Source organism: Pelophylax lessonae (genome assembly GCF_965119305.1).
Source record: "Pelophylax lessonae genome assembly, chromosome: 5".
In the NCBI taxonomy this organism is placed as follows: domain Eukaryota; kingdom Metazoa; phylum Chordata; class Amphibia; order Anura; family Ranidae; genus Pelophylax; species Pelophylax lessonae.
The window spans coordinates 29,050,864-29,065,330 of record NC_138772.1 but is presented as its reverse complement, the minus strand read 5'-3'; the positions used below and the strand labels follow the sequence as shown (position 1 = coordinate 29,065,330).

The 14,467-nt window shown below is 47.5% G+C and overlaps 1 protein-coding gene across 1 annotated transcript in view; it reads right to left on the bottom strand.

Annotated features, from left to right (window-relative positions):
- SEC22C (SEC22 homolog C, vesicle trafficking protein) overlaps window positions 1-14,467 on the bottom strand; it is a 52,759-nt gene that overhangs the window by 29,281 nt on the left and 9,011 nt on the right. Inside the window, exons 5-6 of the mRNA XM_082259272.1 lie at window positions 11,561-11,719; window positions 8,977-9,095 (exon numbers count right to left, since the gene is read on the bottom strand). Of these exons, the coding sequence (XP_082115398.1) occupies window positions 8,977-9,095; window positions 11,561-11,719 (278 nt within the window). The remainder of the gene's footprint in view (window positions 1-8,976; window positions 9,096-11,560; window positions 11,720-14,467) is intronic.

The following is a 14,467-nucleotide window of genomic DNA, read 5'->3' as shown; positions in this document are numbered from 1 at the left end:
GCCATACCCTTCCGAAGTCCCTCAGGAAGGACGAAAAGAGAATCCAACTTCCGAAAGGATTCAGTGGACGACAGGTAAACCCTGATTGCCCTGACAACATCCAAGGAATGTAAGGCAAACTCCTTAGGATGTTTGGGATTCGCACAAAGCGAAGGCAAAACAATGTCCTCATTAAAGAGGTTGTAAACTCGTATACATTTTTTTTTTTTTCTTACACCCTGCAAAAGAAAGACATAATGAGCTAGTATGCATCGCATATTAGCTCATTATGCAATACTTACCTCAGAACGAGCCCCCGCCGTGCCGCTCACTCACCTCTATGACGGGCGACATGTCTAGTCGCCCGTCTTCCGGGATCGCGGCATCCGGCCATCTGATTGGCCGGAGCCGCGGTGACGTCACTCCCGTGCACGCACGCGGGAGCCGACAGTCACGGCACGGGGCTCTGAAGGAACGGCACGATCGGCCGTTCCTTCAGAGAGCATGCGCCAGTGACGTCACTGGCGACATGTAAGGTAAATATCTCCTAAACGGTACATGTTTAGGAGATATTTACAGTACCTATAGGTAACCCTTATCATAGGCTTACCTATAGGTACAAGTTGTAGAGGAGGGTTTACTTCCTCTTTAAGGTGAAAATCAGAAACCACCTTTGGAAGGAAGGACTGGTTGGGTCCCAAGACCACCTTATCCCTATGAACCACCAGGTAAGGGGAACGGCAAGACAAGGCCGCTAACTCCGACACTCTGCGTGCAGAAGTGATCGCCACCAGAAAGGCAACCTTTTTTGACAGCAGAGGCAAAGAAAACTTCCCTGATGTTTTCAAAGGGAGGACGTTGCAAAACGGACAGAACCAAGTTCAAGTCCCAAGGAGGTAAAGGCGCCCTCCGAGGAGGGGCCAAGTGACGCACACCTTGAATAAAGGTGCGAATCAAAGAGTTAGACGCCAGTGGGCGCTGGAAAAGGACGGCCAGTGCAGACAACTGGCCCTTAATCGTGGTCAACGCCAGACGCTGGTCCACACCCGTTTATTGGAAGGCTAACACCCTCGCTACCGAGTATGAACGAGGAGGGAAGCCTCTGGTTTCACACTTCCAGGTACGGTAATAGATCTTACCGGACGAGGCTTTCCTAGCCTTGAGCAAAGTAGGAATGACCTCAGATGAGAGACCCCTGTCTCTCAGGACCTGGCTTTCAACAGCCATGCCCTTAAAGCCAGCGGCTGTAAAGCAGGATGGAAGATCAGTCCCTGAGACAGTAGATCGTCTCATAACGGTAGCCGCCATGGAGGCCCGACGGCCAGTTAAATGATGTCCGCGTACCAGGACCGGCGTGGCTAGTCCGGGGCCACCAGAATCACCAACTTTGGTTCCGAGACCAACCTGCGCAGGAACCTGGACAACAACCGAATCGGGGGGAAAGGCATACATCAGACCATACCGGTGCCAAGGCACCACCAGCGCATCCGAGGCGTCTGCCAGAGGATCGGCACGCTTGCCACGAACCTTCCCACCTTGTTGTTTAGCCGGGACACAAACAGATCCACATCCGGGGATCCCCATTTCGCACACAGCATTTGAAACACCTCCGGGTGTAGGGACCATTCCCCCTGGTCCAGGGTCTGGCGGCTCAGATAATCGGCCTGCCAATACTCCACACCCGGAATGTGAACTGCCAAAATCACCGGGACGTGAGTCTTGGCCCAAGACAGAATACTGGTCACTTCCTGGGCCGCCCGGGCACTCCTGGTGCCCCCTTGGTGATTGATGTAAGCCACTGCATTGGCATTGTCCGTCTGCACCCGTACAGGGCGGCCCTGAAGACGATCCGACCAATGGAGCAGGCACAGCCTTATCGCTCTCAATTCCAAGATGTTTATCGGTAGGGATGATTCCTCCACCGACCAAGTGCCCTGGGCAGACAGGTTGCCCAGGACGCCACCCCAGCCCGACAGGCTGGCATCCATGGTGATCACCATCCACAGCAACAGCCGGAAGGATTTTCCCTCAGATACGGCCGGGGACTGGAGCCACCACAGAAGATCCAATCTGGATTGGCGACTCAGAGACACCCTCAGGTCCAAGGACTGAGGAAGCCGGTCCCATCTGGCCAGTATCTCCGCTTGGAGAGACCGCACGTGAAACTGTGCAAACGGTATCGCCTCGAAGGCTGACACCATCAATCCCAGGGACCGCATACAGGTCCTGAGTGACGAGGACTTGTTGTCCCTGAGGGACCTGACCTCGCTCTGCAGGGTCCGGAGCTTGTCCTCCGGCAGAAACACCTTCGCTTGGGTGGAGTCCAAGACCATTCCCAAATATGGGAGACGAACCAAAGGAGACAAAGTCGACTTCTGAATGTTGATGGTCCATCCGAACTCCTGGAGTGTCTGAACCGTAGTGGACAGATCGCGCAGCAGGCTCTGACTGGCACTCGATCTTAACAGGAGATTGTCCAGATAACCCAAGACCGCAATGCCCTGTGCCCGTAACAGGCCCAGAACAGGAGCCAGCACTTTGGTAAACACCCTTGGAGCCAAAGCGAGACCGAAAGGCAACGCCACAAACTGATAGCGTTCCTCCGCTATAGCGAATCGGAGGTACCTCTGATGACCCTCAAATATGGGGATGTGTAAATACGCATCCTTTAGGTCGATAGAAGCCAGGAAATCTCCCGGACTCAGAGAGGCCACCACCGAGCGGAGCGATTCCATGCAGAATTTTTGAACGCGCACGAAGCGATTCAGAGCTTTTAAGTCCAGAATAGGACGCACCTTGCCCTCCTTTCTGGGCACAGTGAACAGATTCTAGTAAAACCCCCGAAACCTGTCCCGATGTGGCACCGGGACGATAACCCCCTGGGCGAGTAGATCCTGAACCACCCGATGAAGATCTTGCAACCGATCTGGGGTGAAATGAAGATTTGAGGTAAAGAATCTGTCCCCTGGTCATGAAAGGAATTTGATCTTGTAACCTAATAGAATGATTTCCTGAACCCACCTGTCCGGAATCCCGAGCAGCCAAGGTTGGAGGAAACCGCGCAGACGTCCTCCCACCCCTGAAACGGGTGAGGGCGCCCCTTCAGGCATTGGCGGACTGGGCCGCCGCACCAGCCTGGGCGGCTTTTGGCTTGCCCGCCCAGGGCTTTCTCTGGCCACCCTGGCCCTTGAAAGGTTTCCCCTTGTCCTGCGCCTTGAAGGCACGAAAGGACCCCTGATTCGGTTTAAAGGAGGGGCCCTGCTTGCCGCGGAAGAACTTACCCTTAGGATTCTGGGGCAACAGAGGAAAAATGATTGCCCATAGAAAGTAATGGGAGGCTCCGGGAAAATGGCCGCCGACATGTGCTCAGAAGAACACATTGCCACACACAAGATGGCACCGCAAGGCGCCAAAAAACACTACATACATCGCTGTAGAAGCGCCCACAGTGAAGCCAGCATGCTGCCCACACCTAAAATGGCGGACTGGCCGCTTTTAACCCCGCAGCGGTCGCCGCCCGTGTCTGCACCTCCACACACACCATAAGTGTCACATAGGAGAGGGACCCACACAAAACATCCCCACATAGCGAGCTAGCTGTGTAAGAGCCCCCGCAGGGACCGGGAGAAAGGGAGCCCCAAAAAAAACGCACAGACATTAGGGGATACCGCAGACACACAGGACTGCCAGCCCCAGACAGAGGCCCCACACAGAATGTACTTACCGTACCCGATGGCGTGGGGTGCCTCACATCGACGGGAAACCTCCCACCCCAGATGGCGGGGGTGCCGTCAGCCAAAAACACAGGACGCTAGCAACGCACGGAACCTTGGGTGAGACGTCCAGGCGAGGTGGCCACCTCGCGGGCTTACATCCATGAGGACAGGAACAGGTCGTTTGCGAGGCCAGGGCGTACGCATAGCCTGCTAAATGCTCGATGGCGGGCTGGGATTTCATAAGGCCCTCTGTCCTGGGATACCAGGACGACCAGTGTGACTCCCAGCTCCGCGACGCCGTCATAATCTTGAAGAAGTGACTAACTAAAGGCTGATAAATAAACAGCTAGTATTGCAAAGAAAAATGCATTTGCAGAAATAAAATCATAAAAATAGAAGAAGAAGGCTGAGACTGTAGCCCCAGCACAAGGAGAGCCTATCTTACTCCTAACTAGGCAGAAGACAAACTGATTTGGGGTGGCTGATAGCAGGGGGGTATTGGACCAGTGGGACAGCCCCCATAGGTGTGTCTATGTAAATTACTTTGTTTTTATCAAGTCTTATGCCTGGCTTGCTCCTATGGATAAGAGGTCAATATCCATTGGTGAAGACTGAATGAGTGGGCGGCGACTGTCAGAGGACGTAAGAGAAACAATATTTTTCATTTTCTGCTATATAACAGAACTGAAGAGAAAAAGGGGATTAAAGAAGGTGTGTGTGTGCAAACCAACCAGCCCTTAGCTTGCTAAACTTACCCACCAGTCTGCTGACAAGCCAAATAAACCTGTCTAACATAATAGGTTAAAAACAGGGGTTTAGTTAACACACATTTGCAAACGCATGAATAAGCTGCAGGCCACTCCAAGGCACCCTGTGTATCCTGCAGTCCTAACACTACCTAACACTACTTAACCTGAGTGTCTCCAACATGGGAGTCCATGAATGCTAATGGATGGATGGGAAACAGGTGAGCTTGGAGATGGCCCAATCCTCCCCCAACCTGCTCCCAGCCATGACTGGTATTGAAAAACGAATGGCTATGTGAAAGTCATAGGGTGCAAACTAAAAAATGACCAGCTGGGAGACACACACCCCCATCCCAATAATATAGATGGTAAAGGCAAATTGGGACTTTAGATGAGACACCAGCCTGTAAAGCGAGCGTTTCCATCCCTGACAACAGTTCCGTTTTGTTATATGCTCCAAAAAACAATAAGGTGTAACCACCCTCCTCCTGCGCTTGGTATCCAAACCCCTCGACCACACTCCTCACGGGACTCACAACTGGCTTCTCAGATGGCTTAGGTCTTGCTGCCCATATCGGACTGGGGTAGTCCACCGGTCCTGAAAGCAAAGAAACAAAAAAAGGGCGCACCGACCTAGCGCATTATCCTCAATAGAAGGCTTTATTAAAGTAACATTAAAAAATGGCTACTCACAGACGTAGATAAAGTAAGTCATATCAAGCTCAATTGCTCAAACGTCCGGGTGTAGTCTATACAATCGTTCATAACTGGTGAGATGACGGCTGACGCGTTTCGAGGCCCAGCCTCTTCCTCAGAGCCACTGTGTTATGGCTATCTCCTTGGTTTAAGTAGTGATGTACTGATCCAGTCCCTACCCCTAGGTGGGAGTGTCTCTTCCCCCGGGGGAGTGGCTAAATCACTACAGCTCTTCCTCTCATGACCTCATTATTAGTGGTACACAGTGTCATAAATCAATCATGCAGATACAAAACAATGCTAAAAATATATGCTAAAAGTATATGTATACGTATAGTTAAAACCATGTGCATGAAAATAGGATTAAAATAAAATAAAAGTAAAAACCATATGCATAAAAACTATGAGCAGATACCAAAGACTGATGGAGTTGCTTGCTGAGTGCATATAGAGACACTGTAGGAGCTCCCTGAAAGGACAATGGAGGGCAGCTAATGTGATCACTATTTGATAATAACCCCCATAATTTTCCTTTTTTACCTTTGCCGGTCTGCTGTGGTCTGGGCCATAATCTCACCCATTCCTCTCCATACAATCCCCAAATTGATTCCATCATACAGGGGGGGAGGGGGGGGGGCGCGGAGAAGATCTGCTCCAAACAGGGGGAGTCAAAACGGGGGTGGGGAGCCAAAACGGGGGTGATCGATCGGCTCCCCACCCCCGTTTTGACTCCTTTGACTGATTATGGCCCAGACCACAGCAGACCGGCAAAGGTAAAAAAGGAAAATTATGGGGGTTATTATCAAATAGTGATCACATTAGCTGCCCTCCATTGTCGTTTCAGGGAGCTCCTACAGTGTCTCTATATGCACTCAGCAAGCAACTCCATCAGTCTTTGGTATCTGCTCATAGTTTTTATGCATATGGTTTTTACTTTTATTTTATTTTAATCCTATTTTCATGCACATGGTTTTAACTATACGTATACATATACTTTTAGCATATATTTTTAGCATTGTTTTGTATCTGCATGATTGATTTATGACACTGTGTACCACTAATAATGAGGTCATGAGAGGAAGAGCTGTAGTGATTTAGCCACTCCCCCGGGGGAAGAGACACTCCCACCTAGGGGTAGGGACTGGATAAGTACATCACTACTTAAACCAAGGAGATAGCCATGACACAGTGGCTCTGAGGAAGAGGCTGGGCCTTGAAACGCGTCAGCCGTCATCTCATCAGTTATGAACGATTGTATAGACTACACCCGGACGTTTGAGCAATTGAGCTTGATATGACTTACTTTATCTACGTCTGTGAGTAGCCATTTTTTAATGTTACTTTAATAAAGCCTTCTATTGAGGATAATGCGCTAGGTCGGTGCGCCCTTTTTTTGTTTCTTTGCTTTCAGTTCTGTTATATACAGGGATGGAGACACTGAGCAGTGCTCCCCGGTGTCTCATCTAAAGTCCCAAACTGCCCAAAATTTTCCATGTTGTCAGGGATGGAGACGCTTGCTTTACAGGCTGGTGTCTCATCTAAAGTCCCAATTTGCCTTTACCATCTATATTATTGGGATGGGGGTGTGTGTCTCCCAGCTGGTCATTTTTTAGTTTGCACCCTATGGCTTTCACATAGCCATTAGTTTTTCAATACCAGTCATGGCTGGGAGCAGGTTGGGGGAGGATTGGGCCACCTCCAAGCTCACCTGTTTCCCATCCATCCATTAGCATTCATGGACTCCCATGTTGGAGACACTCAGTAGACACTCAGGTTGAGTAGTGTTAGGTAGTGTTAGGACTGCAGGATACACAGGGTGCCTGGAGTGGCCTGCAGCTTATACATGCGTTTGCAAATGTCTGTTAACTAAACCCCTGTTTTTAACCTATTATGTTAGACAAGTTAATATGGTTTGTCAGCAGACTGGTGGGTAAGTACAGCAAACTAAGGGCCGTTTGGTTTCTACACACACACCTTCTTTAATCCCCTTTTTCTCTTCAGTTCTGTTATACACAGGGATGGAGACGCTGAGCAGTGCTCGCCGGTGTCTCATCTAAAGTCATAAAACTGCCCAAAATTTTCCATTCTGCTATATAACATTCCAAAAAAAAAAAAAAAAAAGGTAAAATCTTTATCATTTTAGGCCAATTTGTATTCTACAACATATTTTTGGTAAAAAAGAAATTTCAATAAGCGTATATTCATTGGTTAGCGCAAAAGTTATAACGTCTACAAACTATGGGATATATACTGGAATTTTAGTTTTTTACACTAGTAATGGTGGCGATTAGCGACTTATAGCGGGACTGCAATATTGCAGCAAACAATCAGACACTAACTGACACTTATGACACTCTGTGGAAACCGGTGACACTAACACAGTGATCAGTGCTAAAAAATATGCACTGTCACTGTACTAATGACACTGGCTGAGAAGGGGGTTAAACATCTAGGGCAGTGATAGTGAACCTTGGCACCCCAGATGTTTTGGAACTACATTTCCCATGATGCGTAACTTCACTGCAGAGTGCATGAGCATCATGGGAAATGTAGTTCCAAAACATCTAGGGTGCCAAGGTTAACCATCACTGATCTAGGGCGATCAAAGGGTTAAATGTGTGCCTAGCCAGTGTTTTTGTGTGTACTATGTGGTGCTTTCACTAAGGGATGTGCTTTGCAGGGAAATAAAGCCCAGCACATCCCCACTGACAGGACAGAGCTCTGCTTTGTTTACATAGACAGGCAGGGCACTGGAAAAGTCACCAGGTGAAATCCTGGGGTGAAATGGGATGATGCAGTGTAATCCGTTAGGATCACAGTTTTGTATCATCTCATTTGGTGTATTTACATTTTTGGAATTGCCGCCGGTTCCACCCCCCTGCGTCACAACGCTCGCAGGAAAGGGAACTGGAAGACAAGTGCCGGCATCGGACGAGCACAGAGCGGGAGGACGGCGGGGGAGGACGGCGGTGGAGGACGGCAGGGGAGGACGGCGGGCGAAGACGGCGGGGGAGGACGGCGGGCGAGGACGGCGGGGGATCTCAGGGGAAGGTGAGTTTTAAAATATAAAACAACAGATTTCTATGCAAAACAATGTAACGCTTTCAGCACAGAAATCCTGACATAATCAGACTGCCAGGGAGGTTAAAGTAAAGAAATTAGCAAAAAATGGCCCGGTCACTGAAAATACATCATTTTCCAAGTAGGCGGTTGTAACGTGAGTCACTTTGGTTGGGGGGGGGCTTGTGGAACCCAGATTGCTTCTGGGAGGTTGGGAGTCTGTCCAGCTTCCCCAGTAAGAGGTATTCTAGTAAAGCAGAGAATCAGACATTCACCAAACATTCACTGCAGGTGAATCTTCCAGTCGCCTGTGATTGAAATGGCAGTATAGTCTCCTTTACATTAGTGGTTGGGGTGGGGGGGGAATGTTAAAAAAGGGTGGTTGTGTCGCTTTGTTTTACCAAAGACAACCCCTACCGCCCCCTTAAGGTGGAATGGGGTTATATACATGCCTCAGTAAAAATTACCACCCCGTTGTGTTTTGCACACATTCAAGAAAATAGGCGCGTGCCGCAACCAACCCCCTGCAATATAAAGTAGAATATTCCATCCACTAATATTAATACTTCTAATCAATAGGTGAAAACTCATTCCTAATGCTGAGGGACACCAAATGACTAATATATTATAGTACTTTATCTTCTTCACCTTCCAGCTGCTGCACAATGACAGTTGGTGAGTGACGGAGCTTTTGCATGAACATAAGAGTATATGGCTGCATCAGTACGGTCCTGACTTACGCAGAGTTTTTTTTCCCATTAGCACAGAAGAGATCTTACCTGGAAGGAATTCTCAGCCAGGTGAACTCCACGGATCAGACTTAGAGCGGCGCACATGATGCTCAACATCATGGACAGGATACCCAGAGGGCTCACCGGGGACATTCGGCAATTCACGCCTGAGGATAGTATAGGACAAGTGTCATGGATGACATAGAAACAGAGTTTTAGTCAATTTTTTTTTATATCAAAGTTACATTTTTTGGGGTTTTGTTTTTACAAGAGACTGCAGACATGATACAGGAGATGGTCAGAGACTGCAGACATGATACAGGAGATGGTCAGAGACTGCAGACATGATACAGGAGATGGTCAGAGACTGCAGACATGATACAGGAGATGGTTAGGGACTGCAGACATGAAATAGGTGATAGTCACAGACTGCAGGCATACACAGAAGAGGGTGAGAGACTGCAGACATGATACAAGAGATGGTCAGAGACTGCAGACATGATACAAGAGATAGTCAGAGACAGCAGACATGATGCAGGAGATGGTCAGAGACTGCAGACATGATACAAGAGATGGTCAGAGACAGCAGACATGATGCAGGAGATGCTCAGAGACTGCAGACATGATACAGGAGATGGTCAGAGACTGCAGACATGATACAAGAGATGGTCAGAGACAGCAGACATGATGCAGGAGATGCTCAGAGACTGCAGACATGATGCAGGAGATGGTCAGAGACTGCAGACATGATACAGGAGATGGTCAGAGACTGCAGACATGATGCAGGAGATGGTCAGAGACTGCAGACATGATGCAGGAGATGGTCAGAGACTGCAGACATGATGCAGGAGATGGTCAGAGACTGCAGACATGATACAGGAGATGGTCAGAGACTGCAGACATGATAAAGGAGAAGGTCAGAGACTGCAGACATGATACAGGAGATGGTCAGAGACTGCAGACGTAATACAGGAGATGGTCAGGGACTGCAGACATGATACAGGAGATGCTCAGAGACTGCAGACATGATACAGGAGATGGTCAGAGACTGCAGACATGATACAAGAGATGGTCAGAGACAGCAGACATGATGCAGGAGATGCTCAGAGACTGCAGACATGATGCAGGAGATGGTCAGAGACTGCAGACATGATACAGGAGATGGTCAGAGACAGCAGACATGATGCAGGAGATAGTCAGAGACTGCAGACATGATACAAGAGATGGTCAGAGACAGCAGACATGATGCAGGAGATGGTCAGAGACTGCAGACATGATACAGGAGATGGTCAGAGACTTCAGACATGATACAAGAGATGGTCAGAGACAGCAGACATGATGCAGGAGATGCTCAGAGACTGCAGACATGATGCAGGAGATGGTCAGAGACTGCAGACATGATACAGGAGATGGTCAGAGACTGCAGACATGATGCAGGAGATGGTCAGAGACTGCAGACATGATGCAGGAGATGGTCAGAGACTGCAGACATGATACAGGAGATGGTCAGAGACTGCAGACATGATAAAGGAGAAGGTCAGAGACTGCAGACATGATACAGGAGATGGTCAGAGACTGCAGACGTAATACAGGAGATGGTCAGGGACCGCAGACATGATACAGGAGATGGTCAGAGACTGCAGACATGATACAGGAGATGGCCAGAGCCTGCAGACATGATACAGGAGATGGTCAGAGACTGCAGACATGATACAGGAGATGGTCAGAGACTGCAGACATGATACAGGAGATGGTCAGAGACTGCAGACATGGAACAGGAGATGATCAGAGACTGCAGACATGATACAGGAGAAGGTCAGAGACTGCAGACATGATACAGGAGATGGTCAGAGACTGCAGACATGATAAAGGAGATGGTCAGAGACTGCAGACATGATACAGGAGATGGTCAGAGACTGCAGACGTAATACAGGAGATGGTCAGGGACTGCAGACATGATACAGGAGATGGTCAGAGACTACAGACATGATACAGGAGATGGTCAGAGACTGCAGACATGATACAGGAGATGGTCAGAGACTGCAGACATGATACAGGAGATGATCAGAGGAAACAATTCCATGAGTAATAGATTACAGGGCCATTAAATAGTGGATGTTTATGGAATTATTTTAGAGAATAAGAAGGCTTTGTCTGGTCCTCAGTCACATGATCACTTTCAAGACACTATGCAGAGCGCAGACCTATGGGAGGGACCCAGAAGGCTCCACCCTCTACAGACTGCCTGCAGAAAACTACAGGAGGGGGCGGAGACAAGACCAGTCACCCTGCACAAGGAGAGAGGGCAGCAGTGGGCGGTCTTTATTACAGGAAGTCTCACACTGGATCACTGCACAGATCTGGAAGAAATACACAAAGCACACTGAGATTCCAGAAGAAGACATATAATGAATGGATTTAGACAATATTTGCTCATCTAAGAATTCAGCTTTAACTTTGGATAGATCCTGACTTTTTGTGGACCAACAGAGAGGGCGAATCTCCTATCGGGGACACAGACAGCAATAAAAACCTTACAGGGGTTCTAACCCTTGCCTACTCCATTTACATCTACAATAAAAAGTTTTGGCTTTACATTTTCATAAATAGAATTGACCCCCCCCCCCCTTACCTGTGTGCACTTGTGCAGTTATGTGCCCGTTGGCAAAGCCGTTGGCCTCCCCTATATCTTCTAACTTTACATAGATAGGTGGGGGGCTGGGATCCAGGCGGACTGGGGGGGTGCTGCCGGCAGAGTTATAATTGTGCTTCACCCGTTGTATAACACTATCTGTAGGAGACACAACACAGGCTTTATATAGACATTATAATACATGTGACCCAATCACACAACTCCCATGGAGGATTAAACACATTCATGTCATTCCAAAAGTCATTTTCAGTCTTTTCAATAAAATAATCCCTGGTGATCCTACCAGGAGGGTCCTTGTTCAGCTACTTCCTGTTATGGGGTGACAACGCTCTGTCCTTGTCTCCCATATGTGGTCCTGCGTTGTCCCTCTGTCATAATGAAGAATGATGAATGTAATCTAGAGCCCAGAACAGACCTGCCAAATCCCCCCCCCCCCAAAATGTATGATCTGTATATGTCAGCAAACCCCCCCCCCCCCCCAAAAAAATAGTATTCACCCTTCCTAGAACAAGTCCTCTACCCTTCAAATCCCCCAAATTTTCTGTCTCTGAGTACACATTCACCGACCCCCCCCAAGTTACCAGCACAAATACTCCCCGCCCCTCCCCATTTTCCCCTCCTAACACAAATACCCCCTAATCATCCTTACTAGCACAACCCCCCCCCCCCCACCAAAAAAAAAAAATTGTAATTAATTATCATCCCTCCTAGCACAAATCTTCTACCCTTCAGATCCCCCCCCCCTTCTTCCTAGCACAAATACTCCCCCCCCCCTTAATTTTTCCTCCTAGCACAAGTACTCCCGAATCATCCTTGCTAGCACAACCCCCCCCCCCCAAAAAAACATTTCCTATTAGGGACAATTCTACTCCCCCCTGTACAACCCCCCCAAATCCCTCCCTGCTAGCACAAATCATCTTCCCCCATGACACTGGCAGGGAAGGGGCTAATACAGTGGGTGATCAAGGAGTTAAATGTGACCCTAGGGGAGTGATTCTAACTGTATGGGGGCTGGACTTATGGAATGACCATAGAGACCTGTGATCATATATAGAAGGATCACAGGTACTCTGTGATCATTCCAGGGAGAAGATCGGTCAGCTGTGTTTACAACAGCCGACCGTCCTTCTCTCTCAGTGGGGAGCGATCGTGGGTGTCAGGCAGCAATCGAAGCCGCTTGCCCCGTGCATCGGAGTCCCTGCTGCCAAGTGGAGGCGGGAGCATGCCGACAGTGGCGCACGCTCGCCCCCTAGCTGCAAGCACGCGATCGACGCATGCCTACGTCGGGTTTGCGCAGGAGGGGCTGCCTGCCGCAGTATAACTGCGGCTGGCGGTCCTTAAGTGGTTAAATAAAACCAAATTTCATAAACAAACAAAAATATTTATTTTTGACAAACAGAAGTGCAACTTTAAAATACAAAACACAAAAACTGTAAACTGTATTGGCTGTAATGTCATTGCACATTTTACCTGAATATATTACCAACATTAAATATTAAACATTAATTATTAAAAAAAATATAAGAAAAGCTTTTATTTTTTTTCTCTTTCAGCAGATCAGTAGATGCCTTTTACTTATGCGTATGCGGTAGAGCAATACACGTTTACACTTTAATGTGCGATTATTACAGGCTCCGGATGGAATTGTGTTGTGGATTTAGAAATGGCCAGCAGAGGAGTGTTCATTTTGATGTCAATTTTCAATTTAGTTTTAGTCATTAGTCCTTTGATTAAAATGTCATTTTAGTTTTAGTCGTATTTTAGTCATCTGAATTGTTTTAGTTTTAGTTGTATTTTAGTCGACTAAAATAGTGTGAATTTAGTAGACGAAAATATTTTAGATGACGAAATTAACACTGGCTGTATTGTGTAAACACAGCACCACCTGGTGGAAACAAGCTGTAATGTCAATAAAGTTTGCATTGAGATTCAAGAACTGAACAGTGCTAAAGCCTCGTACACACGCAACGATTATCGGCCGACTGGTCGTCCGACTTTTGTGCAGAGTGGTGTTTCGTTGGTTGGAATGTGCCTAGACTGCACACGAATTTTCTCGCCCAACAAAAATCTACTTCAGAAGTGATGTCATGTGCTGGGTTTACTTTCCGTGTGTTTTTTCTTCTCTGAGCATGCCCAGTCTTGCTCATCAGCTTTTTGTCTGCCGAAATCTGTACTGACTGATGGAAAATCGGCTGTTGTGTTGACGGCCAACAAAAATTGTATAGCCTGCACACCAGATTTTTTTCGGCCCGAAAAGTCGGAGTCGGTTTTCGGAAGCATCATACTAACAAGCCGAAAATCGGCCGATCGGACGTTGGCCGAAAATTCACGGCCAATTATCGACATGTGTGTACGGGGCTTAAGAGACAGCACCAGTGATCAGACAATATCTGTATAATTAAAATAAATAAATAAATCTGTATATATATATATATATATATACACACACACATATATATATATATATATATTGGTAGGGGTTGAAGAAACAATGTTTCAGTTTTATAAGTTGTTTCAGTGTGTGTGTCTATGTGTATATATATATATATATATATATATATACACACACACACACACACTAAAACACGAATCTCCATGTTCATCTAGTGAGTCCATCCCCCATACAGTTAGAAAACACCCCCTAGGAGCACAATTAACCCTTTGACCGCCCCTGGTGTTAACCCGTTCCCTGCCAGTGTCATTAGTACAGTAACAGTGCATATTTTTAGCACTGAATACTGTAGTAATGTCACTGTTTTCCTCAAAAATTTCAGTTAGGGTCCGATTTGTCCACCGCAATGTCGCAGTCCTGATCAAAATCGCTAATTGCCACCATTACTAGTAAAAAAAAAAAAGTAAAATAAATTGAAATGACATAAATCTTTC